Source organism: Carassius auratus, chromosome 5 (assembly GCF_003368295.1).
Source record: "Carassius auratus strain Wakin chromosome 5, ASM336829v1, whole genome shotgun sequence".
Lineage (NCBI taxonomy): Eukaryota > Metazoa > Chordata > Actinopteri > Cypriniformes > Cyprinidae > Carassius > Carassius auratus.
In genome coordinates, this window is record NC_039247.1 from 25722517 (window position 1) to 25747839 (window position 25323).

Here is a 25323-nt window from a genome sequence, read left to right on the forward strand (position 1 = left end):
GTGACCCAGATTTCAACAGTAACCCCAGTGGTGCCACAAGCGACCTAGTTTTCCAGCTCTCTAGATCCATTCAGTCCCAAAGACAACATGAATATTTAACCCCTGCACTCATCTCAGACTGTCAGACATCTCAAACATTTGTAGGACTAGTTCTGAATATACTGCCTTTTGAAATGTGTAGGGTCAGTAAGGTAAAGCTGGGGTTCATAAAAGAAGTCTCTTATACTGATAAAGGATGCATTTATTTGATCAGAAATACAATACATTTTTAAGCCTATTTCAATGTATAAAACAGTTGCTTTTTTTCTTTAGGGTTTTTCCATTAATAGATAATAGAAAAATCAAAAGAACAGTATTTACTTGAAACAGAAACCATCTGCAATATTATACATTTATTTACCTTTGATCAATTTAATGCATCATTACGGAATAAGCATCATTTTATTAGTTTCCCACAAAAACAAACAATCAAACAAAAAACAACAACACTTAATGACTTGCTAACTTTTTAAGCGGTAGTGTATATCTAAATCACAAGAATGGATTTGTTCTGTGGAACCATACATTTTAAAATCCATAGTAGCAGAAACATTAAAATGAATAATCCATTTCAGATTACATGTTTTGTTTTGCTCCGAACTTCAAGTTCTACAACGTTCCCATTTGATCATCTGATGGAATATCCAGGTATCATTTCTCAAAGAGCATGTGTAACAGTCACAAGAGACCACAAGAGGGCATTTGAGCCAAAACATTAATGGAAACAATTTGAGACCTTTTTATAAGGATGGAAAAGCTGATGTTATGTTATTCTAAGCTCTAATATACGGTTTATTGCCATTGCAAAGTGCTGAACAAGTCTGCATATTTGTATATGAAAAGAAAAGAACAAATAGAAAAAGAAAATAATTTATGAAATGGAAAAACAAAACAGGTGGAAAAATAACTTACAGTACTCACAGCCACAACACTGACACACAAATGTCTTAAATAAACCCAGTAAATAAAGTAATCAGTAATTTGTAAATCTATACAGTTTTTATTTTTATTTTTTTAATTAACCCTCTCACCTCTGTTCCTGCATTACATTCTTTAACCGAAAAAGGTTTCATGGGTTCAGCATAAAATGCATATATTCCAGCTGGACTACTGTTTCCAAAAATGGGATGTCACATTTCCAGCAGCAGCAGCTGTAGTTCTGAACTTCTGATGTGCAACTGTGCCTTCAAGCTCCGGCGTATGGTGCTGCAGCAGCCTGAGATAACGTAGGCTCACGCTACTCAAAAATAATGAATGAAAAGGAGCGCTGGAGCTGCTGCAGAGCACAGCAGGGAACAGCAGTGAAATGGTGCGATTCTACCGGAGTTTACCCATGAATTCAACACTGGGCAGGCTCACACACGGCTCAACATGAATATATGCATTACTATTCACTCTCAAAGCTACTAGCAGAGATGTGCCTGTGGAAACTTGGGAATGATTGAATTATATTTCCATCGTGTTTCAACTGAATTCTAAAAAAGTCATGGTTAAAGAAGTTCTGCCTGTGAACATTGCGAGGATGTTGAAAAGATCCATACTGCATAAGATGGAGAAAGATTTTATGGAGAAACGGCAATCCAGTTCAGGAAGGTGACTTCAAAAATAAATAAATAAATAAATAAAAAAGGCTGTGACTCTAGCATACATACAGCTATTCAATATTTCATTTGAATAATCCTGTAACAGGACAAACACACTAGTCGCCCTTTGTATGTGGTACAAGAATGCATGTAAGTTTTTGTAAAACGTACGTATAGGGGAAGGATAAAAGGAGGAGTAATGACAGTTATGGACAGGACTATTTATGTTGTCGTTTTATTATGTTTTTTTGCAGCAGTGGTGTGTGATGGGCTGGCGCTTTTACTTTAGTTTTGTGTTTGTGTGATTATTATTTTTTTTAATAAGAAGTCTCTTATTCACCACAAAGGCTGCACTTAGTAAAAACAACATTATTGGGAAATATTAAAATAACTCCTTGGTAATACATTTCTAATATTTAAATATTCTAATAAGTAAAAACAATATCATTTATAAAAACAAAAACAATTCACCTAATTCATGGTATTGAAGGTGGAAAGAGAACTGTACATGCACTCCCCCTACCTAAAATTCCTGCCGGCCCGAGACTCGAACTCACAACCCTTTGATTGGGAGTCCGACTCTCTAACCATTAGGCCACGACTTCCCCCCTTAATAATGTTTCAGGTATTGACAGCCTGCCAACTTCAAACCATCCCTGGGCATCTGAAGACATCTATGTTCAGTAATTTTAATGACAGGATGTAATTCCACTTTAAAATTCCAATCTAAAATTAAGAAAGCAGCCCAGATACTCAGCGCCCCTTAACGGACACAACCAAAAAGAAAAAAAAAAAAAAAAAAAAAAAAGAAAACAGTAAAACATCTGTCTAGTTTGTCCATGTCCTGACCACGACATTAAACTTTCTAATCTTCCAGCTACATCAAAGCTTTAGTGATACTGTTTTAAAGACCTTGCCATGATAGCATATAAATAATTCCCTTTGAATTTGCTGCATTTCTGCACCGTCTCAAGATCAAAAGTTTGGCAGTGTGAAATGCTGACTTGTATCTGTAAGGGCTTCCCCCTCGTTCTTCCCTCTTTTTTTTCCTCCTCCAAAAGAGATGGAAAAGTTTAACCAGATTAACCATCTGTTATTTGCCATAGTGACAGTCCTGAGACCTCCGGTCAAGAGGAGCAATGTTCACGTTATGATTTATGATAAAATGAATACTGCAGAGACAAAGCATTCAGTGTGACTCACTCTTTACAATGGCAGGGGAAATCTCCAACAGGATCCATCAGAGCCACAGACCAGTGTTTTCATCATCTGAAAAGATCCGCTGATATGACAGGCTGAAGGAACGGGCCTAGCTTCCCTTCACACCATCAGATCCGTTACCCTGCAGTATTATGCTCTTTTGTCTGAGCATTTTGATTCTTCTACTCTGGGAAGTTCTGAAATTATATGGCATTTCTAGAAGACTAAAACAAAGGGTGAGAGCGACAATTTGTCAAAAGCGGGTCTCTATTCATTAATGTTTTAGTGGCCTGCGTTTATAGCGACTACCATCTTACCACAGCCACACACACACACACACACATCTGCCTACCACTCCTTATATGATCTTCCAACACACTGTAACGGTTTGTTCTTCTGTTCAGTTATTCATATAAATGCTATAGATGTACTGTTAAGTGCTGCATCTACTCAACCTAAATCCAATAAATGAAAGAAAAAATTCTTCTTCTTTTCAAACTACCTTTCTGCTGCATGCATAGCAATTATAAAAGAATCAGAACAACCCAAACATTGTTTTGCCAGAATAAAATAGCAAAAATATGTAAACTGCAAATATAAACTACATTAATCTGCACACATATTTGCTAAATCATAGGAGACTGATTTAAGTTAACTAATTTAAGACCAAATTCCAGGCAAATGTGCTGTTTAAATTTCATCTTTGTCAAGCACAAAGCAGAGAAAATGTACATTTGTTTGATGGGGTCATTTAACCTTGACAAGCTTTTTTTTCTGATTTGGAGCTCATTTGAAGTTTTCTTTTTCTTGTTTCTTTTCATTAGCGCCTTGCATCTCAGTGTCAATCTAATTTCAACATTTCCATAGTCCGGCTCTATGTCATTCAGCACACTTATTTCATGAATTATTTTTCAATCTTTCCATTAAGTCCAGCTTCAATTGCCTTCTGCAATCCACGCAAGGATTTATGATTTTTATGGTTACCCAACAGTCATGTGAAGAAGTGTGTATTTACTGGCCAAGAGTCGGGCTCCCACTGCTAGATTAACACAGTGTCAACCGTGCAGATAGGCAGCATATGGCACACGGCGCATACAAATTTAACTGATAACTTCCAGAAGAGCTGAACACACACTGTGCTGGACTCGTGGGCTTTTGATGGTGCCATGAATATAAAAAAAAGAACTCATTTCAGAACTCAACAACATATCAAAACAAACATGCTGTTGTTCCAGTATTGGTATTTCAGGTGAATCCACTATTTGTTTTTATTAACAAATAATAATGAACCAACATTATATTACGTTACATAAAATGTACACATTACATTACATTATATTATATTATATATCCCAGTTGGAATTTAAACAATGCCTTTCCAAAGTCAAATAGATGCTATACTTCCATTTATCTACATTTTAAAGGGGTCACATATGATGTGTTTTTTTTTTTTATTATTATCTTGTGTATTTGGTGTAACAGAATATGCTGACATGCTTTAATGTTTAAAAAAACATTATTTTTCAAATACTGTACATTATTGTAGGTCCTCTATGCCCCGGCTCTTCTCAAAAAGTCTCTCCTTCTGACAAGCGCAGTCTGCTCTGATTGGCCAGCTGACCAAGTGCATTCTGATTGGATGAACACCGCAAGCACTCATCGGAAATGTAATGCCCCTTTCCATTATCACAAGCTTCATCTTTCAAAATAAATGTACAATTCTGTCCTTAGTTTTACCATCAGTTCAATCACATAAGGGGAACAGAGAGGAGTTACAGACACAGTGATGAGGCTCGTATGTGTCTGCAGTACACAAGCCATGGACTGTTAAGACAGCTGACTTCACTGTGATGTGATCCTGTCTCTCTCTCTCTCTCTCTCTCACACACACACACATGACGCGACATGTGTGGGCGTGTTTAAATGAGCTGTTTTAGGGAGGCATGGCAGTCTTAACTTTGACAAAGAATATCTCTTTGGATTTGAACCTTTAAGAGAAAGGAAAAAGTTTAAATCGCATCAAATGACCCATTTAAATAAGTTAAAAATAAATAAATAAAAAATGTCATCTTTAACTCTGAAAGCCCTTGTTTGTTCTCCATAAATCATACTGATTTCACAGTATAGTGTGCATGAAAAAAAAAAAAAAAAAAAAAACCTAGACAGTTAACGTGTAAATCATGCACCAATAATAGTGTGGAAAATGAGAATTGAGTGACGTGCCCATATGGCCACAAACATATTTCATTAGACATTATCAATCATGCTTATTGAATTCTGAAACATCGTTATATATCACCCACAGCAAAGCACACTTGTCTTTGTCAGCCATTGTGAATGTGACAAAGATTGCTCATTATACACATAAATCAAATATTACGGCAAGTCATTCACAAAACAAACCTTATAATATATACCTACCTACAAATATTATATTACAAATGTATTGTGTATATTATTAAGCATACATGAAATTAAGATATTCCTCAATATGCAAAAAGAAAAGTAATTACATGTGCACATTTCATTATTATTATTATATTAGACCAATCCTAAATGTGAAGTGAAGCTCAATGCAACTGAACAAATGCAGGGAGAGGTGACCCCAAGAGACTTCTGAATGCACACTTAATGCAACTGTAATTACAAAGCTAATACAGCACCACTATTGTCTATTTATTCTAATTAGCTACCAGTATCTCCTGCCCATTTTAATATGTTCTGCTGACAACAATATCCTCAGTGGATCCAGATGATTTTACAGGATACAGCCCGGAAGAGCCCGATTTATTTGTTAAACAATATGTTTTAGTCTTTTTTTAATTGCATTAATGAATCTAATGTCACAATAGGCAGAGCATTTGGGTTGTAAGTAAGAAAATACTGTCAACGCTTTGGAAAGAAAAATATCTTCTATATACAGTATATAGAATGCTGTTTAAACTGAGACTGTAACATTTCAGTTCAAAATTTTTCCTTTATAATTCGCACCAACAAAACTATATAGTAAAATAAACTACTGATGAAAGGTCAGTTTTGTTTACATCAAGACTGAAACAAACATTCCGAATGGATAGATAAGAATTCTGAGAGAATAAAAAAAGAAATAAAGAAATACAAAATGGATGAATGAACAAATAAAAGGAGGTCAAAATAAAAAGGAGTGCTTACAAAAAATAAATAAAAAAACATCAATTATTGAAAAAAAAAATTGCAAAAAAAAAAAATACAATAATAAATGAATACAAGAATTAACCAAAAACACAACGAGTGAATAAAAAAAATAATACAATAATGAAAAAATGAAAAATAAAAATACACAAAATTTGAAAAAAATAAATGCAAAAAATACAATGAATGAACGAGTGCAAAAATAAAATGAATGAATGAACGAATGAAAGAACAAACAAACAAATTAATGAATGAATAGGGAAAAGTGTTATTTCTCTGCTGTTAGACAAAAACAGAATATCCACTCTTGGTGTGAACAAGTCTTTAGATTTAAATTTAGTTATATTCAACTCTCCCAAACACAATTAGAAGTGACACTATGCGTTTAGTGGGTCTCAGAACAATTGCCCTGCATGCTGCCTCTACCTTGATGTAATTGACGTAAAGCAGTTAACGGACTCAACCTTCTCACCGACATCAACCTGTCTAAATTTAGCCATGTATCACACTCACTTTCTCTGCTGTAATGACAATTACAACACTAACTCAATTCAGGAAGTTTCCTGCCTGTCCCAGTCCCCCCAGTCTCTGATTTACTGCATGAGATCATAGCCTGAGGCAAAACAGTGTGTGAAACAGTGCACTGACATGTATTTGACTGACAAATGAAAACAGCATGTCCCATATGAAATCATACAGCAGAACTCTGAATCTAGTCCTCAGGGCAAACAATCTCTTTGTTTTATCGCCAGCTGTGGTGATGTCCACAGCGCACAGAGTTTAGAAACAAGTGTCCTTTCCCTAGCCTTAACAAAGAAAAGACTACAAGAGTCTCTTTAATTTCACCATTTCAAGAGATTAACCACCAATGGATGGATGACTAGTCCTGATAAACTCACACTGCCGTTACTCCAAATATAGGTATAGATCATACAAAAAAAGGAAATTCCGTCACCATTTATGCACCCTCTTGTGGTTCCAAACCTTTATTTCATCTGTGGAATACACACAAAAAGATGAAATTTTTAGAAATTTCTTTAAATGATTTTCTTTTGTGTTCTACAGAAGAAAGTCATATTGGTTTGGAATATATTAGTGATATTATCATACAACAATGAATAAAAAAAAAAAAAAAAACTATATTTTATATATATATATATATATATATATATATATATATATATATATATATATATATATATATATATATATATATATATATATATATATATATATATATATATATATATATATATATATATATATTAAAATGCATTAAATATGCTCTCAGACACCTCAATATAAAGTGTTCTGTCAGAAACTTCAATGATTTATTACGATTACCGAGAACTCAACAAAAGATACATTTCTTGTAAATAAATACATTTCTGTTCTTTTAACAGTTTTGTAAAGTCGCTGATCTTGTTTAAAAGGAAATTCACAAGGTATAACCTATTTTCAGAGATACAGAAATCATTACCAATATTTGCACTTTGCAGTCTTTTCAGTGACAAAACTCACACATTTTGTCTTCCAGTGCAGCATTTGGATGTTTCAGCATGCAGAGACACAGACTCTATTCTGTAATTCATCCCACACCCAAGTGTTCACGCAAAAGCTACAAAACTACCAACGAAGCGGCAAACACCCACATCCGCGACGCTCTATATTTCCTACCTGTAGCCCGCGTCTCCTCAGAATGCTGGACTCATCCATGCCTGAGGGGTAGAGCGCATACTCTCTCTCTGTGTGTGCGCGCGCGTCTCGCTGCTACTTATCCATACAGCACCGTGCTGCCTCCTCTAGCGCTCCTGCGATCCTACAGGCACACTCCACCTGATTCCAGCAGCTGCTAAAGACTTACATCAGAACTTATCTGATTGGAGGGGGCCGGTCAGCTGACACGTCGTTTCGCTCTCTTTGAACTTCAGCACAATGAGGGAGCATGTACGTGTTTGAAGAGAAGAGAGGATGTGAGCATGTGAAAGAGAGAGAGAGAGCTTGTGAATGAATGTTTGATGGAAGAGTAGGGGAGATAGGGAAAGCAGGAGGGACCAGAGCAGAGTGGGGTGGGGGGTGGTAGAAGACCAGCAGCTGAAATTCACTGTAAAATCCCATGAGGGCCGTCGATTCATTCCCCCACCCACCAACCCCCAAAACAGGCATGTTCTGTGGCGCCCAGAGTGAGTGCTTGCAGGGTAAAAGAGACAGGAAATCCTGTTGTGCATTGTTTTGCCGGTGTGTGTGTCCACATTTGGTCAATGGTGTTAGCAAACTGATGTTGAACGGTATTGAGTTCCTATTTGTCTTTCAACTGGAGCTGCAGATAAGGATTCTGAAGTGAAGGTCAGAAGCCTCTACGGTCATGGCCAGGGTGAATTGGCCACAAAGAAGATGAAAGAAACATACACTAAGAGCACGGGGTAATGGTGCAAGTTTGCAAGCACTTTCTACATTATTGTGATAAGTCACAGCTGATAGTTGCCTTCCAACATTAACAAGTTTGAATGACAAAACCTTCTCAAAAAGTAGCATTTTTCAGATTTTCCATTTCCATTTTTTTTTAGTGTCTTGCGCAATGAGAAAATGGCAAATGCATGCTTAGGTTTTTGAACACAAGAATGCATCCAGTGTGACCGCCCCCTAGGAAACAAATTAGATCAGGGTCAGGTAAACTAGGAACCAGCAAAATTGTAAGAGGTTTCCTCAGAGTTGTAAATTAACTAAGCAAGTCTGCCAATGGCTGGTGACTTAAGAAAATTTACTGGCCATATATTTATGAACTATTACAAATTTGGGAAGATAGTTCAATATCTGTTATATGGAATGTGAACATTGATTTTTTTGGAGTTGCATTTGGTACTTGGTGAAAGTTCATTTTAGTCCCAGTCCAAACTTTTCTCCTGCTAATGACGCCTATGCATCTGACAGTAACAAAACTGGTTGTATATTGGCAAACTTGTCCTTAAGACTATTTGGTAAAGCAATCTTGCCCAACCAGTAGCTTTTGAAAATATGCAGTTTTGAACATCCTACTATTCTGCAGCTGAATGCTTCGAGGAGTCAAGACAGGTAGCAATTTGTGTTAGCAATGAGCATTTTTTTAAAGATAGAATAATCAATGGTCCACAAGGCACTCAGGGAGAAACTCAGAGTTTGTTTGTGGCACTCAAGTATTCCCTATATCGATGAGCAGAAATGTATTCCACTATGGTTACAGCTTTGGTAATTTTACAGAATGAGCAAAAAAACAATGGCAAAAATAAGATGGCAAGTGGACTAGAACTAATGCTTACAGTCAAAAGTCCAGCAATACATAGCTAGACTATCATTTGGCAAGGTCAAAGTCCATCTCGTAGGTCATTTTATATAGAAATGGCACCAAAAAAGCTAATGTTCCATCAACTTGATCACCGGTAAGCTGGTATGACCTAGTTTTTCCAAGTAAGATGCCCTCCAAAAACTAATTATCCCAGAACCAGCTACATATCGGGAGTCAATATGGTGTGATTTCATGGGCAGCTGTAGTGGTATTTTTAAGACGTCCATTCGCCAATCTTATTACTCCTGGAGTGTTATACAGCAGTGCAGTCTTCTTAACATGTAGAGATGAAACTTTAAGCGACGGCCATCGTGCCAATCCCAGTCGTCAATTTCACAGTCTACTGTTTTTTTTTTTCTTGCTCGCCCTCTCTCCCACATTCTCTCACCTTCCCACACAAACACACTCTCTTGCTCCAACTCTCACATACCCTCAGTCTTTCTCACTCATTCATTTCAATTCACCGTGACTGCCATGTGAATATTAAGTGGGTTCCCCCCAGTTCTCCTTGTTTCTCCAGCGAAGCTTGAATGATACCAGTTGCGGAGCAGAAAAAAAAAAAAAAAAAAAGAGATTGACGGATACCTACAGAATATGTATGAAAATTATTTTAGAAGGTCAAACACGTAAAAATGTAATAAACTATTCTTCGTCAGCTCATCCACCACCGTTTGCAGGAGACCAGTGTTCATTTGGTGAAAGAATGATAAGAAGCGTAATCTGACGTTGGCACTTTACAAGTCTTTCAAACTGAGGCAAAGAGCTTGGATTAAAATATGTCTCTTCTCTTGTAGAGGAGCAATTGTGGAAGATTATCCTGTGAGAATTAGTCCCGATTCAGCAAGTACAGTGAATGTTAGGAGAAGGAAACAATTAGGCTACAACATTCCCTTTTTAAAAGTTAGAGTAAAAAAGAAAACTAGTTACTGTTAAGCACTTGTCATTTCTCATTTGGTTTTGGGAAAGCTCCCTGTGGCGGGAAATTAATGCAAACACTGTACTTCCTCAAGTGAATTCAAGGAAACGGTTTTCGACAACAATGCTTTTCAACCCATGCAGGACTTGAAAACATAATTGGCTGGAAACCACTTTACTGACAAAAGCGAAAAGTCATACCATCACACTTATTTCCTGTAGAACCACAGGAAACACATTCAATGAAGAAAACAATTGAGTCAACCGCTGCATGCAACTACCCAAGTACAACAACATCCTTGTGGGTGTAGGAACATCATTGGATCCTACAGTAAGTCCTCTGTCCAGTCTTTAGGAAGAATAACAAAACTGTAATTTCAAATTATGTGATCAAATGTGCTAATATTTGGTTTCAAACATTTGCACATAAAAAGTTATTGCTTGATGCACGATAAACAAAAAGCTTTATTTCCCTATCAAATAAGCACGATTGAGCTTCAACGTGTACAATATTTGATGTTCTCTATGCATGCGCATTGATCAATGTTTATATGTAAATAAAAGCTTAAATTAAATCTGTTCAAATAAATCAATGTCTTTACATCATGTGGATTAATTTCACGATCATTTTATTAACATTTTGAAGCATCAAGGTTTTAGGATTTTCAATAAGCTGACATAAATCTATTAGGTTTGATTAAAAATATCTTTATCTGTGCTCCAAAGATGAATGACACTCTTAATGAGTTTGAATGACTTGAGAGTGAGTAAATAATGGAATTGTCCGTTTTGGGTGAACTATCACTTTAAGGCAAATTTGACAGCCCTAAGAAATACATTTTTATAAATACATTAAACAATTACTTATTATTATTATTATTGTACTCTCAAAATCCTCATAGATACCATAACCATGACCAATCTCTGGTGAACATCCATCTTTAGCAACTTAAAGCCAAAAATAATTAGCCATGTATTCAGACTAAATGAACCCCTCAGTTGAGCGACTACCTTTGAAATGACAGAATGCTAACAGATAGCACCTCTCAAGATATGAATTTCATTAATAACTCTAAAGATTTGTTATACGGTCTTTTAAGGATACAGCAGGTTACTGTAGTATTAGGATTAGCATTGTGGATAGGTTTATAACTGTTTTGTAGGAAATTCCAGGACCACCAAAGGATGAGCATAAATTGCATTGTGCATCCTGTCTGATACTGAGGAGGACGAACATGAGGATGAGGAACGAGGGAGATGGGCAGTGCAGGGTCATGCTGAGGTCATTACAGGTTGTTCTCAGCGGGTGGGAGACTTGAGAGGCTTCCATATGGAAGTCTAAAGAGTCTAAAGAAAACGGAGAGATAGAGAAAGAGATGTAAAGTGGAAAGGGGCTTCAGAGGTGAGGGCAGAGAGGCCTGTGGTGAAGGTTGATTGAGTGACCTGTGAGGTCAGGCTCCGTTCTAGCCCATCTGAGTCTGTCAGGGGCGTAAGGATATGAGCCAGGGGCCTGCAGAGACCAAACGCGCGCACACACACACACAACGCCGCTTCACAGACCTGAAACCATTCCAGTCACAGTCCGTCCCACCAGACCTGATAACAGCACGCTTTTACTGACACATCAAACACCAAGGACAAGCCTGATGGCCACCACAGAGCACCTGCAGTACGAGCATCACATCAGAGCACATAACGATGCCATGTAATACAATCACTTTCTGAAATATCATATGGCATGATTGCTTCAAATCAATATTTCACAATTAAGACCTTGATCTGGCAATACAAAACTTAAGCAGCACTGCCACTAATGTTTTATTTGTCTATTTTCTAAACCTATCCCATAAGATTTAGACTGAAGCTGGAGAACATTAAGACTTTTGGACCCACTTTATATTAAGTGGCCTTAACTACTATGTACTTACATTTTAATTAATAATTTAGTACAATGTACTTATTGTGTACATACATGTTTTTACATTGTACTTATATTTAAAAAAGCCACCCTTAAACTTACCCATACCTCCAACCCTCTCCCTAACCTTACCCCTATCCCACCTCAATAGCAGCAAAAGTGTTTTACAATACAATATGAACACAATAAGTACATTGTACTTATTTTTTTATGTTAGTACATATTAGTTAAGGCCACCTAATATAAAGTGGGACCAGACTTTTAATAGCGTTTTTGAATTTCAGCAGAAAAAGTAGCATTCAAGTTGGTACTGTAGGTTTCATTCATTGTTTAAAACTATTTAGTAGCTCTTTTAGTAAAAGTGATGTAGGCATACATTTTTGTTTATCACTACACTACCGGTCAAAAGTCTGGAATAATTAGAATTTTTTATGCTTTTGAAAGAGGTTTCTTATGCTTACTAAGCTGCATTTTATTTGTAATACACACTACAATTTCAAAAGAACAGTTTTCTATTTTAATATATTTTAAAATATAAATCGTTCCTGTGATGCCAATAAATAAATGCAGGTAAATATAAAAGAGTGATTTTGAAAACATAAAAAAAAAACCTTATTATTCCAAACCTTTAACTATGTATTGTTCTATCTGTATATATAAATTAAAATTATTAAATATTCTTCATTGTGTTGATTTTGGGGAAAGCGGTGTGAAAATCATTTCTATTGTTCATTTTGAACATAAAATATAAAACTGTCACTCTTCTGACAACATTACAGAGAGAGAGAGAGAGCGCGTTAAATACTATATGTTTTTTGTTTGTTTGTAAAATAGTGTGTAAATTTGCACCTAGCTATATCATTTTTATTGCTTGTGTTCCAATTATATCTCACCATCTTGTAACACTTTGAAGGTTGGGTAATATGACAAACAATGTCATATTTCACCTGATTTTTAATACGGTGATATTTCAACAGAAAACCATTTCAAAATGGAATGGAACAGTGAGTCAAGTTCAACATCCCAACTGCTCCCACTTCATCAGAAAGACAGTTCCCATTTATCTGCTGTCTTCATGTGTACACACTGACATGCAGTCTGTAATTCGATTTCGGTTTACTAAACGAGGCTTTCACCTCTCATAACCCTCTCGAGATGATTGTGAAAGTCAAGGGAAACGGACATGTGTACTTCTGCAAAATGTGACAAGAAAGGACTGAAATACTTACAAGGTTCTTTTAGGCCCTACTTAAAACAATGAATATTAAACATAAATGGCATGTGTCTGACCGCTATGGAGTTTTCAATGCCAAATGCTGTTTTATCCAGAGAGTTGTGAGGCAAATTACCAATATATTGCTAATGTATAAATAACTGAATTTAATACAAGCTATTTTTATTAATTTGATTAAAAAAAAAAGTTAATGTAGATTACTTTAAAATGACCAAATACTAACCAATATATCTGTCAAATCAAACAACAACTTTGAAAGCACAAACATAAACCTGAAAGACTTCGGTTTGAGTGACGTTATTCATCCTGCTTTGCGAGTCTGTCTCAGAAAACAGGCAAAGACAAAAGACACTGTTATCAGGAAAGGACATCTCTGGCCAAAATAATGAAGAGGGTCTCGTGGCCACAAAGCCTCAACATCAGGATTATGATGTCTTATCTCCATATCTGGCCAGGAGGAGTTGTATTGATTTGCTGTCAGAGTTAATCATGCTCAGGACAGACGAGATGCCATGACAGAAGCAGGTTAAAATGTCACGCTGTTCTAAGATCAGATTTCTCTCCCTCTCTCTCTCTCTCTCTCGCTCTCGCTCTCGCTCTCGCTCTCTTACAGTGGATCTGGCTAAGATTTGTTTGTCTCACCGGGTCCACAATCAGCATGAAAACACAAGCACTTCATGGTACACCATGACGAGCTGCTGAAGGGAGAACAAGATTGAGGTTGAAGAGAGGACAAACCTAATACAAACACGTAAACAATTCAAAAGCTCCAAACTTCTGCTGGCTGTGTTTCAACAAGCATCCACTATGACCAGTCCAGTTCCTCTTGGATTTAAGCCAAGCAATAAAAAAAACCTCAAGCTATATAGCATCATCAAAAGCAAAATATTTTATAAACATAACTTTGGGTGAAATTGTAAAGTGCAAGACACATTTCAAGTCCATGACAATGGTAATTTCTACAACAGATGCAGTAGGTGTGATAATGGTTACGAATTAGGTTACCATATTTATGTATTTATTCTATCTATCTAATACAGGAAATATATACATGTACACATTCTCTCTCTCTCTCTCTCTCTCTCTGTATATATATATATAATTTCTAAAATATTATATAAAATATATCCAAACATCTCTTTATAGTTCAGACAGGACTTGAGAACTGATGAAAATGTTCTCTGAGGGGACCTTTAACTCTGGTGACTCACTGTGACTTCTGCAGTGTCATAACGAATAAATAATCCCTTTGTAGTCATCATTTGCATTCTACCCTGTGTGACTACCGCTGGATACTGCAATCGCTCTAAGTGGACCTGCCAATAAAGCACAGCGATTGTTCAAAATCTTTCTAATAAATTGCATAATTCATCAGTTTCAGGTATGATGTGTGTATAGTCTGCTGGGACAATTTGATTTACGAAAGCACAAAACCCCCTAGTAAAGAAAAAGGTGGTGGTAATATCTGAAAAGCTCTCCTAGAAGTTTGAACACATTTTACATAACATGCTAGATAAATTTTAGATTTCACAGCTAGGGTGCAGGAGAGATATATGGCCAAAAAACTAAAAAAACTAAAATGTTGTTCTGTTTTTCACTTTAGAACTCCTGGATTAAAATGCATTAGTGATATTGATGGTCACTAGTTACCATCCACTCTCAATGTATAGAAATTGGGGTTCAATGTTTGTTTGTCATTCAACATTCTTTAAATAAAGCTAGATTATTTGTAACTTCTGATTGTTTGGGAGTGATTTCCTTTCAACACGTCATGCCATGTCTGTAAATACTGCTTGACTGAAGGTTGTTTACAGTCGCTATGCAGTGTCGCAACTTGACACACTAAAATAGTATTCAACTGTTTTGAGGCTTTTTTCATTCAAATTCACTACATAAAACATTTAACTGCTGAATTACCATCACAATTAACCATATTGTGATACCATTAATCTTCAGGCTGCCACATACGATTTTAGTTAAAGGGGGGGTGAAATGCTCGTTTTCACTCAATATCCTGTTAATCTTGAGTACCTATAGAGTAGTACTGCATCATTCATAACTCCAAAAAGTCTTTAGTTTTATTATATTTATAAGAGAAAGATGGTCTGTACCGATTTTTCCCGGAAAAACACGAGTGCCTGGAGCCGTGACGTGTGGGCGGAGCTAAAGAATCACGAGCGCGAGTAGGCTTTTGCGTTGAGAGCGTTTGGAAGTTGTGACATTACCGTGAGACATCCAAAACAAACCATGGCTAACAGTCAGATTCAGCGTATATTTATGATCCAGAATCCGATCACGAGGCTGAAATTTATCAAGAGCAGCATCAGCAACGACGTCTCTATGTGGTATGTACTGAAACTGTATATATATGCTTAGCGGTTTTGGAAAAAGACTAAGTTCCACTTTATGTCGTCTTTTTTTTTTTAAGCTGTACATGTGGAAAGTGCAGTTTGATGACAACATCGCATGTTGTTTACTTGATGTGCTTACGCGCCGATAGCTAAGTTAACAACACAGAGATATTTGAAGCAGCTTTCCTCACCTCACCGTTGCGACTGCATTATCCTTAAGAAATAAACGATGTGCAAATCCGGCGTCAAACTGGGCCTTGTTTGTAAAACAAGCATCTTCGAAATACAGGGAACAAACAAAAACACTTGCACAACTCCGTTGATGCTCTGTAAAAATAAACTCCATCCACTGCTCCCTTTATGCTGTTTTCTTTTTTTTTTGGTAATCTGTGCAGGGTTGTCTTTCCCTGGCAACCAAAAACACACTTCTTTTGTGACATTTCGCTCTCGCTCTGATCAGTGATTGTCTGTGCTTAACCTCTCAGTGCTGTGCTATACGGGAGCGCGCGCTCTTCCGGCAGACGTGCCCTTAGGACCCATATAAGGAAATTCTGCTCCATCTAACGTCACACAGAGCCATACTCGAAAAAAACTTTCCGAAACATGTGACAAAATCGGAAGTCTTTTTGGAACAGAAATACTCCTTCAAACGTACAACTTAATTTTTTAAACTTTGTCCAGGTTTAGCATGGGAATCCAACTCTTTAACAGTGTAAAAAAACTCATGCAAAACTTTCATGCATGCACTGTATGCATGAAATAGCATTTCACCCCCTCTTTAAAGATTATTTGCATAATGGGACATAAAGCTGATTCCTTTTAATATTTACACTTACAATCATGACAGCTGAAACGGTTTGATCAACAGATCTTCTGGACATATTTAGGTTTTAATTAAAGTATTTCATGTTAAGATAGTGTGCACATGCAACACCACAATTGCCCTAAACAAATATATTTCCACTGAAGCACAATCCATGTTTTTCTTGTTTAACTCTTTCTTCTCAGTTCCTCTTAAGAGGACTCAATAAAACACAGAAAGCATAGTAAACAAAATCCCCTTGATAAAACAGTGAGATATCCAACACGATCATTGCAAGAAAAAAAAAAAAAAACATTTTATCTTATCCCAACGGACTCCAACAACACATACGGTTTACAAATTTCCTGAATATCCAAACAGACCAAAGCAAAAACCCATATTCCTTCCACATGAGGTTTTCAAAGGGAAAACAGATAAGCTCCCTCTGTGTGTAAGGAATATCTTTCCAAGGTCACATATGAACCGTCAGCCTACTCCACAGGCACTCGTTTTCACTAAACAGCGTTAACATTCCCAAGACATACTCCTTCCCTTTGTATTTTGCAGGAGGGGGAACATTCAAAAAGATAATGCGGGAATGGCGCAGAGGAAAAGACCATTAGCAATTCAATGTTAGTCATCCCAAAGCGGGAAGGCCCAGCCATCACTGATTTTCAGGGCGGCAGATTTAGAAGCAGGGTCAGGGTAAACGGTCTGATAAAGCCAAAGCAGTTGAGATGATATCAACCACAGAGAGAGACATGCTACTATAAATATATTTTTCTTATAATAATTACAAAACTTGAAATTAATGATGATATATATATATATATTTTTTTTTTTGTAATGCAACAGCATATACTTTTGGACTGATGCACTGCAACACGCACTGAGAGCCATTAAACGGCTTGAAAGATCAAAAGACATGTTTTTATAAAAACATATGTAATTATAAGCTTTTGTTACGGTATTACTGATTTGTTTTTGTTATTATTGTTTTTACTTTAACAGAACTGAAGGTTTTGGATAAAATCTGGTTCAGGTTTTCCAACCCTCAGCAGCATACCTAATACAAGAAACCAGTAATATGGTTTTAACTGGTTATCAAAGCTGGTCAAAGGCTGTTTATTTCAGCAGGGGAGAGGGAGAGAGACACAGGAGGCCCCAAAGAAAGCAGATCGGATACAGCCGCTGAGTAAATGACATTCTGTTTGTTGCAGCATTGACCCTGCTCTCTGTGGTCATTAATTTCAATCAGGCGCCCAATATGGAACCTGGACCTCTGTTTGCCACGGCTCAGGAGAGGCAAATAAGACGTGGCAGTTTCTCAGAATATCTTCACAGCATCCAGATCAACACAGACAAAAACAATGTTTAAAAAAAATTCCTCCAATGTAGAACATATTTGTTCCAAAAAATAATGGAACAGGTGTATGGCTGTATTACAGTTAGCATGGCTCTTCATAAACAAAAAGACGTCTTACAGACAAACTAAAGTATATTTTTACTTCTAGGTGAACAAATATGGGGGGGGGGGGGGGTCAGTTAGAAATGCTGATATATATGGGTTATGCAATTTAATGATGCAACTTAGAAATAAAAAATATTTGTATAAATTAATTATTCACTTCCCAATACTGTATATACACTCAAAAATAGGAAAAGATGAAAAGAAAAAAAAGAAAAGAAAAAGAAAAAGAAAAAAAAGGTCCTCACTGAAATAACTTTCAGTAGACTTGACATAATGTTTAAATGATTTAGGTTTAGTTCATGCTATAAATGAAAATTCTGTCGTTTTCTCATCTTCATATTTTTCATATACCCACAGGACCTTAATCCATCTTATTTAGATTTAAGTGTAGATCTTAATATTTAAATTTCATTTTTGTCTATCAATTGAAAGTACACTGAACAAAAATTTTCAAAAAAGTTAGTAAAAACATTGTACTAGTAATCTATAGAAATCAAACCATTTAATCCAAGTCCTCTAAATAGACAACAAAATTATGAACAGATTTAATTTAACACTGATCAATGTGCATACACAGAGCACATAACATATGGTAAACAGAAGCTCAACAGTGTATTCTCGAAGCACAAGACCAATAAATTTATTTTCTGGGTGAAATGTTAAATGTAAATCTTATTCAGACTCCTCAATTTGTAAAAATTGTTCTTCTCACAAGTGAAATACAGTACTTTTATATAGTTTGACAGACTGTGGTCACCATTTTAACTGTAATGAATACAGCAGCCTGGACATTCTGCTAAATAACTCCATATGTGTTACACTGAAACCAAGTAAATTCAGCATTTTCATTTGTGTGTGAAATGTCCCTTTAATCATTAAGTCCTTTTAATACGCTGTCAATAGATGGTTGCATTACTGCTGCACACCATAGACAACAAAAGCTGGCAACAGAGATGTGGCATGTCAGTTCATAAAGACTAGAACTACGTTGAGTTCAACAAAGGGTCATTCAATGCGTTTTGGGACACATGTTTGGATGACTGACTTATATACTTTTCAAATTAATTACTGGATAATATTTTTATGCTAAAAAGCAACATCCTGCTAGTCAACTGTACAGAAATGAAAGGGTTCTTTATCATGATGGAGTCCATCAAAACAGGCTAAAACATGTTTGTATTAGTGTCAGTGATACAGCAGTGCTCCCTAGTGTTTGAGCAGGGAGTCTACCACATGATGTCAAGTTAAACTCTATTTGTTTTGTGGTATACCAACCAGGCTTGCCGTGAGAGAGGGTGCAGATTTGCCTAGGGTCTGGGAGCGCATGCGCACCAGGTTGGTGGTCTCTGAGCCCGTAGCGCACCATGTCTGCTGGGTTGAGGCATAGGGCAGCAGGTACTTCCCTGAAAAAAGAAAAAATGTATAGGAGTAAAAAACATTTGTAAATCTATAAGTAAAGAGTACAACTATATTCCAAGAGAATGTTATTTTTTTGTTTGTTTCATTTTTTTTTTTTTTTTTTTTTGGTAGCATACTATACAATATAACTAATAATCTAATCTGCTCAGACATGAACAGAGAGGATTCTGGGAGTGCCTCGCCATTTCCCAGGCAGTGATTCACTGGTGCATCATAATAGACAAGTCATAACAAACATATGCCATTCAACATGACCCAAATGACAGCATCTACACACATGTGAATGGTGAGAAGCAAAAGTCTTACTGTACAGTGAGCTTACCGTGTATATTGGGCGTCATTATTATTCATTTTAAAAATGTGTTTTGACAATTAGGTTGATAGACAAAGCATAATCCTAGCATAAGAGCTTCATCCAAAAGGAAGATTTATCTATGACTTATATGCAAGCATATGAATATACTTATCTTCCCATATATTTTATTGAAGATACAATACAGTATGTCATAGCAGTTTGTGAATTCAAATGGAATGACTTCACTTTATAAGCCACTCAATTGTTGATTTTAATGCATAACAAAAATGAAATGCACATATTAATAATGGAATTGCTGAATAATAACCCCACTGGTAATACTTTAGAATAGTGGTCCATTAGTTAATGTTAGTTACTGCATTAATTAATATGAACAAACAATGAACAATACATTTATTACTGTATTTATTCATCTTTGTTCATGTTAATGAAAATACAGTTATTCATTGTTAGTTCATGCTAATTCACAGTGCATTAACTAATGTTAACAAGCACAACTTTTGATTTGAAAAATGCATTAGAAAATGTTGAAATTAACATCAACTAAGATTAATAAATGCTGTAGAAGGGTCAATCTTGCTTAGATCATGTTAACTAAAGTAGTCAACTACATTAACTAATGGATCATTATTCTAAAGTGTTACCACCCCATTATTTATAAAAATGTATAAAACACTTGCAACAGCATGCCACTCGAGGCATTCTTTGCCATTTCTAGAGGGAGAGGGGCATCTTTCCCCTTTTAGCTACAAAATAAAAACTATATATTTCACTCCACAACTCTAAAATGCATTCACAAATTCAAATTTAAATAAATAAAAATAAAAAAAATACAATACAATGTCACAGATCACCCAGTGGGGCGTCTGACCCCATTTTACACTACTTTTCAAAATGAGGGCATTTATTGGGACACTGTTTGTCAAATATTAGTGCATAACATTCATAATTACTGAGCTGAACTACTCCCGTGGTAACTCTGCTAGGACAGTAGGGTGAACTTAAGGAGAACTGGCTTCACACATCCACTATAAAAAGAAAGACGCTCTGATAGACAGATATTCAGCTCATACAGTATGCAAGCCCTTCACACTGTGTTGCAGCATTGGGATGGCCTACCCACCTTGACTGATCCTTTTCCAGCCCCCCGTCGATCTATTCACAGTTTAGATTGATAATCGAATACACCTTCATAACACTGAGCTGCCATACCAAATGCAATTTGTTGGTTGAGAAGTAAATTAAACTAAATTAAGTCTGTTAGTACCAAATTATGTACAGTTTAATATGATAAATTTACGCTTTTGTGATCTTATATTTCTGGAGTTGTTTTCATGGTGCATTAGCTGTGTAAAACTGTGACGCATTATTTTAAATGGTTTGTCGGCTATCTGAAAGAAGCAAATATTTAACGTGCCATTTCCAAATAAGTGCTTATTTAAATAATGCATTAGCAAGTGGATTGGTAAAAATATAATTACAATTCATGAGAAAGATTGTACTTTTTCTGAAGAAAATGTGAGTGTTGCTTGCTCATGTGAGGCAAGATGGGCCATGACCAAAGCATCACCATAGTGATCATTTCAATTCATTTGAGTCAAGACAATATGAGAGATGATTATTACAAATATTAAAGGCAATCAAATGCATTAAACAGAACTTCATGTGATTAAAATGGATTTATGTGACCATTTGTACTACGTGCCTGTTCATGCATATCTGTCTTGCTCTTCACTTTAGGTTTTTAAAGTTCTTTAAATCCTTTCACATTGTCTTCTAACAGACTTTCAGTTCAGCTATAGCATGGTTTCCCAGACAACCTATTGCTAACCCGTATTTATGTGTTTGTGGGCTCTACATGGTCACAGGGCCAGATCAAAAAAACAGGATACGTAGGAGGAAAATTGCAATTCCTGCTCAATGTGAAACAGCTTCCATTTAGTCATCATCCACAGAACTGAGGAAATGCCAGCTAGACACCCTCAGCACATTTCAACACTGTGCCCTGTGTACCTGATACAAAATATCAGACCCTGAGGAACAGCGAGACAAACACCAAGCAGAACAGTATGTAGTCTAAAAAGATACAGTGGCTACAATGTCCTGTCTAATGAAAACAGCATAATAAAGCTCAGAGGAGCCAAATCCTAATCAGAAAAATATTAAATTAAATGGTTGTATATGTTCTGAAAAAGTTTGCCCATTTTGTTTCATTCAAACACACACTCTTTTTATTTTTAATCAAATCCATTGAAAGTCTGTTCACCAAAATCTCTGAAACTTTAAAACGTTCATAAAGAGATCAATAAATAAATCAATATGAATCAAGCGCTTTACTCCAAGTCCTCTGAAGAGACAGAATTGCTTTATAAGTGTAACAAATTTAGTTTAGGCTTCTATTCACAAATAAACACTTGAGCCGCAAGCTCAACCATACTTGCTTCACACACAAGAATTAACATTACTGGCTTTTGTGGAAGTTCAAAGGTGCTGGCGTCAATAGCCGCATTTCCACTGTCAGGCCAGTGCGAGCCAGTGCTTCAAACAGGCCAGACACTGCTAATAGCCTCAGATCTGTAGCACCGAGGCCAAAATAGCGCTGCGTTTCCACCGTCGGGCCAGAAGCTCCACTGCGCTTCACTAAAACTCGCCCTTTACACGCATCTCAGAAACAACGTCACGCAACCCCATCATTTCACCAACAAGGAGAAGTTTTCAGAAAACTAATAAGAAATAAGTCACGGGAACTAGCGTCATCACAAAACGAACATGATAAAAGCTGCCGTTTGTTTGCATGCTTTGTTAAATAGCACTATTTAAATCCAAAAACATGGATGTTTTATTATAATAAGTGATACACTGATCATAATGAATTCATTTATCAGGATTGAAATCAGGAACATAGCCTGCTTGTTCAGTTGAGTCGGTTTCTGTTTATTTGTATTCACAGTAGCACACATTAACGTGCATACAGTACATCACATTTAGAAATACTGATCATTTCTATATTTTTATATAGCCTAAGCTCCCAAACAAAATAAATAAATAAATATTTTTACGAAATAGGCTATGCCGAGCTAAAATCTCAAGATGAGATTTATGACAGATAAAATATGCTACTAAATAAATACACAATTGTGATAGAGAATAAGAAGCTGACGTCAGATTTCTTCAAGTAGTCGCATTTACAATGTTTACTATGGTAACGTTAATGCCTAGCTTGCATAGTCTTTTGCATCGCTTATAAGTATTTCCGTCTTGTATGATAATTATAATCCACATCGTATCAAATTATTTCAAACCCTCACTGCTGACTGAAAGTGAGTTTTGAGCTGAACTTATTTTAAAACGTTTTTAATGCTGGTGTTATAGCTGTTATCTTTCTGAAATGATCCGCAGTGCTGGCGCTCTCCAGACGCGGAGAAACTCCGCCTCTGTTCATAACCACTCCTCTAGCCCCAGCTGGCCCGGTTTAGATTAAACCGTACAGTTCATATGGATACATTTCTTGCAGGGTTTTGGGTGAACAGACTTTTAATGGACGGACAACAATCTTCACTTGTGTTCCAAAGACAAATCAATTTCTTATGGGTTTGGAACGACTACAGGATTTTTGTTTTGGGTTCACAAATCCTTTAAACAAATTATAGAATGCAGATGGCGTTGCACAAAGCAAATAGTTTATTTGTATAGTGCATTTCCAATATGCCGATATTTTCAGTTTCTCTTTAAATAAATTTGTTTAGGTTCATAATCACTCTAGAACAAACTCTTTAAATTGAACAGTACTCTGTAAACATTTGTACTTTTAATCAAGACATCCTGTTATGCAGATGACTTCTAGAATTTAAAATAAGATAATCCTGTGTTTGAATGTATTTTTTTAATAAAGTGAAGTGATAAAATTTCAACCCTGTAATCGGTCTAATGTCTTTATTTTTTGGAAAATCGAGAAATAAACAATTCCTACTACAATTTCAAATATTTAATTGCACCAACAACACCGTCAAACATTTTGAGCTGGAGAGGTCCAACACCTTTTTTACGGTATTGAGAAAAGAACAGAAATGAAAAATGTTTATAGTGTTTATAATGTTTGTAGTTTTCTGCCATGCATTTAAAATGAATAACATTTCACAACTTACAGCATGGGCTATACATCAAGGAAAAAGAAACATGGATTGTAAAATTAATGTGTTGTGCAATATGACCCTCTTTTCATCTGACTGTACACAAAGGTCAGGGTGTTACCTGTAAGAGCGCCCCCTAGGCTTCCTCTCCGGAGCTGCCTGCCGTCATCACTGAGCTGTCTCTTAAATTTCAACGCTAAACTGGAGCCGTGAGAAACCTCTGGGTTGCTGAACTTGCGGAGGGGCATGGAGGGGGGGTAGAGGATGTTATCCGGCTGGAAGAGAGATGAGATCAACATGGAGTTCAATCTGGGAACCATTAGAGGGAAAGATCACTTTAGGAATAGCACTACTTCAGGGTTTACAAAAATATTTAACACATGGCTGCAGATCCATTACGGACAATATTGACAATGCATTACTACATTAATAATGTAATAACTTACTCCAGCTCTAAAATGCCTTGCCTTTTTTGGCTGACATCACTATTAATTTTTTAACCCCATTAAAAGATACAAACCAGTGAATGCCAATTCATGTTGAGATTGAAAATTCAGTCAATATGAACTGTTATTAAATGTTGCTTTTGATACGGTGATTTTATTATCATAATGTATCTTTTCATAAGCATGAACATCTTTTGTTTATGCCATGTGAGAAATAAACAATTTATATAAACAAAGACTTCCTTCACTTTTAGTTCATTTAAGGTTACCCTTTCACCCCCTCCAGCATTCTACGAACAAAACAAGTCCCTTTCTCGTACAGATAGAATCTTTCCAGACAAGCAAACACATCTGAGGGCTTTTTCCAGCTCAAATGATAAACACATTAGTGGAAACGTCATTGGAGAAATCCAAGACAACAAACTGTTTATTACCAAAGCAGGTAGGGTAGCATGATTGATCGAGATTGCAATGGTCTACAATTTGAATATCCAATTAATTTTGTTCATTTACACATGATCAGCTCATGATCGGGTTCGGTTAACAGTAAATGCTGCTCCACACAAACTCATCTCTGCATCTGCTCTGGGTTTCAGTTTCTTATAATGTGCATTTGCCAACATAATATGGACTAATAATCTTCCCAAAGTCATATTGATATACACATCACAAAATTTGTTGTGGCCAAATTGTGCAGCTCCACTTAAATAGAAATTAAATTAAATAATATATATATATATTCCCAACCAAATGTGACTAAAATATCAAACCTTAAATATCATCATTATAAACTTTAAAAAGCATGCATGGCTATATGTGTGGCACGTACTGTACTATGTTATTATTATTGCCTTTTAACTTATTCAGATTTGTCTTAGGGGGAGGAGGGGTGTGGCCTGTGTCACATAAAAGAGGTGTATATTGAGACAAAATTAGATTGCTTCCATAATAATCAAAAGAGCGATCCGCACCACTTGTAGTGTACATTCATTTATCAGATACATTG

The 25323-nt window shown here is 36.1% G+C and overlaps 1 protein-coding gene across 7 annotated transcripts in view; it reads right to left on the minus strand.

Moving 5' to 3' along the window:
* The window catches only part of LOC113083677 (microtubule-associated serine/threonine-protein kinase 4), a 101496-nt gene that overhangs the window by 51018 nt on the left and 25155 nt on the right, over positions 1 to 25323 (minus strand). For 5 of the 7 annotated variants that reach the window (XM_026254689.1, XM_026254682.1, XM_026254678.1 and 2 more), the window contains exons 2-3: positions 23993 to 24146; positions 19282 to 19409 (exon numbers count right to left, since the gene is read on the minus strand). In XM_026254689.1, coding sequence (XP_026110474.1) covers positions 19282 to 19409; positions 23993 to 24146 — 282 coding nt within the window. Of the gene's footprint in view, positions 1 to 7670; positions 8206 to 19281; positions 19410 to 23992; positions 24147 to 25323 lie in introns of those variants that run through there. The other 2 variants (XM_026254695.1, XM_026254693.1) reach the window with 1 other exon arrangement.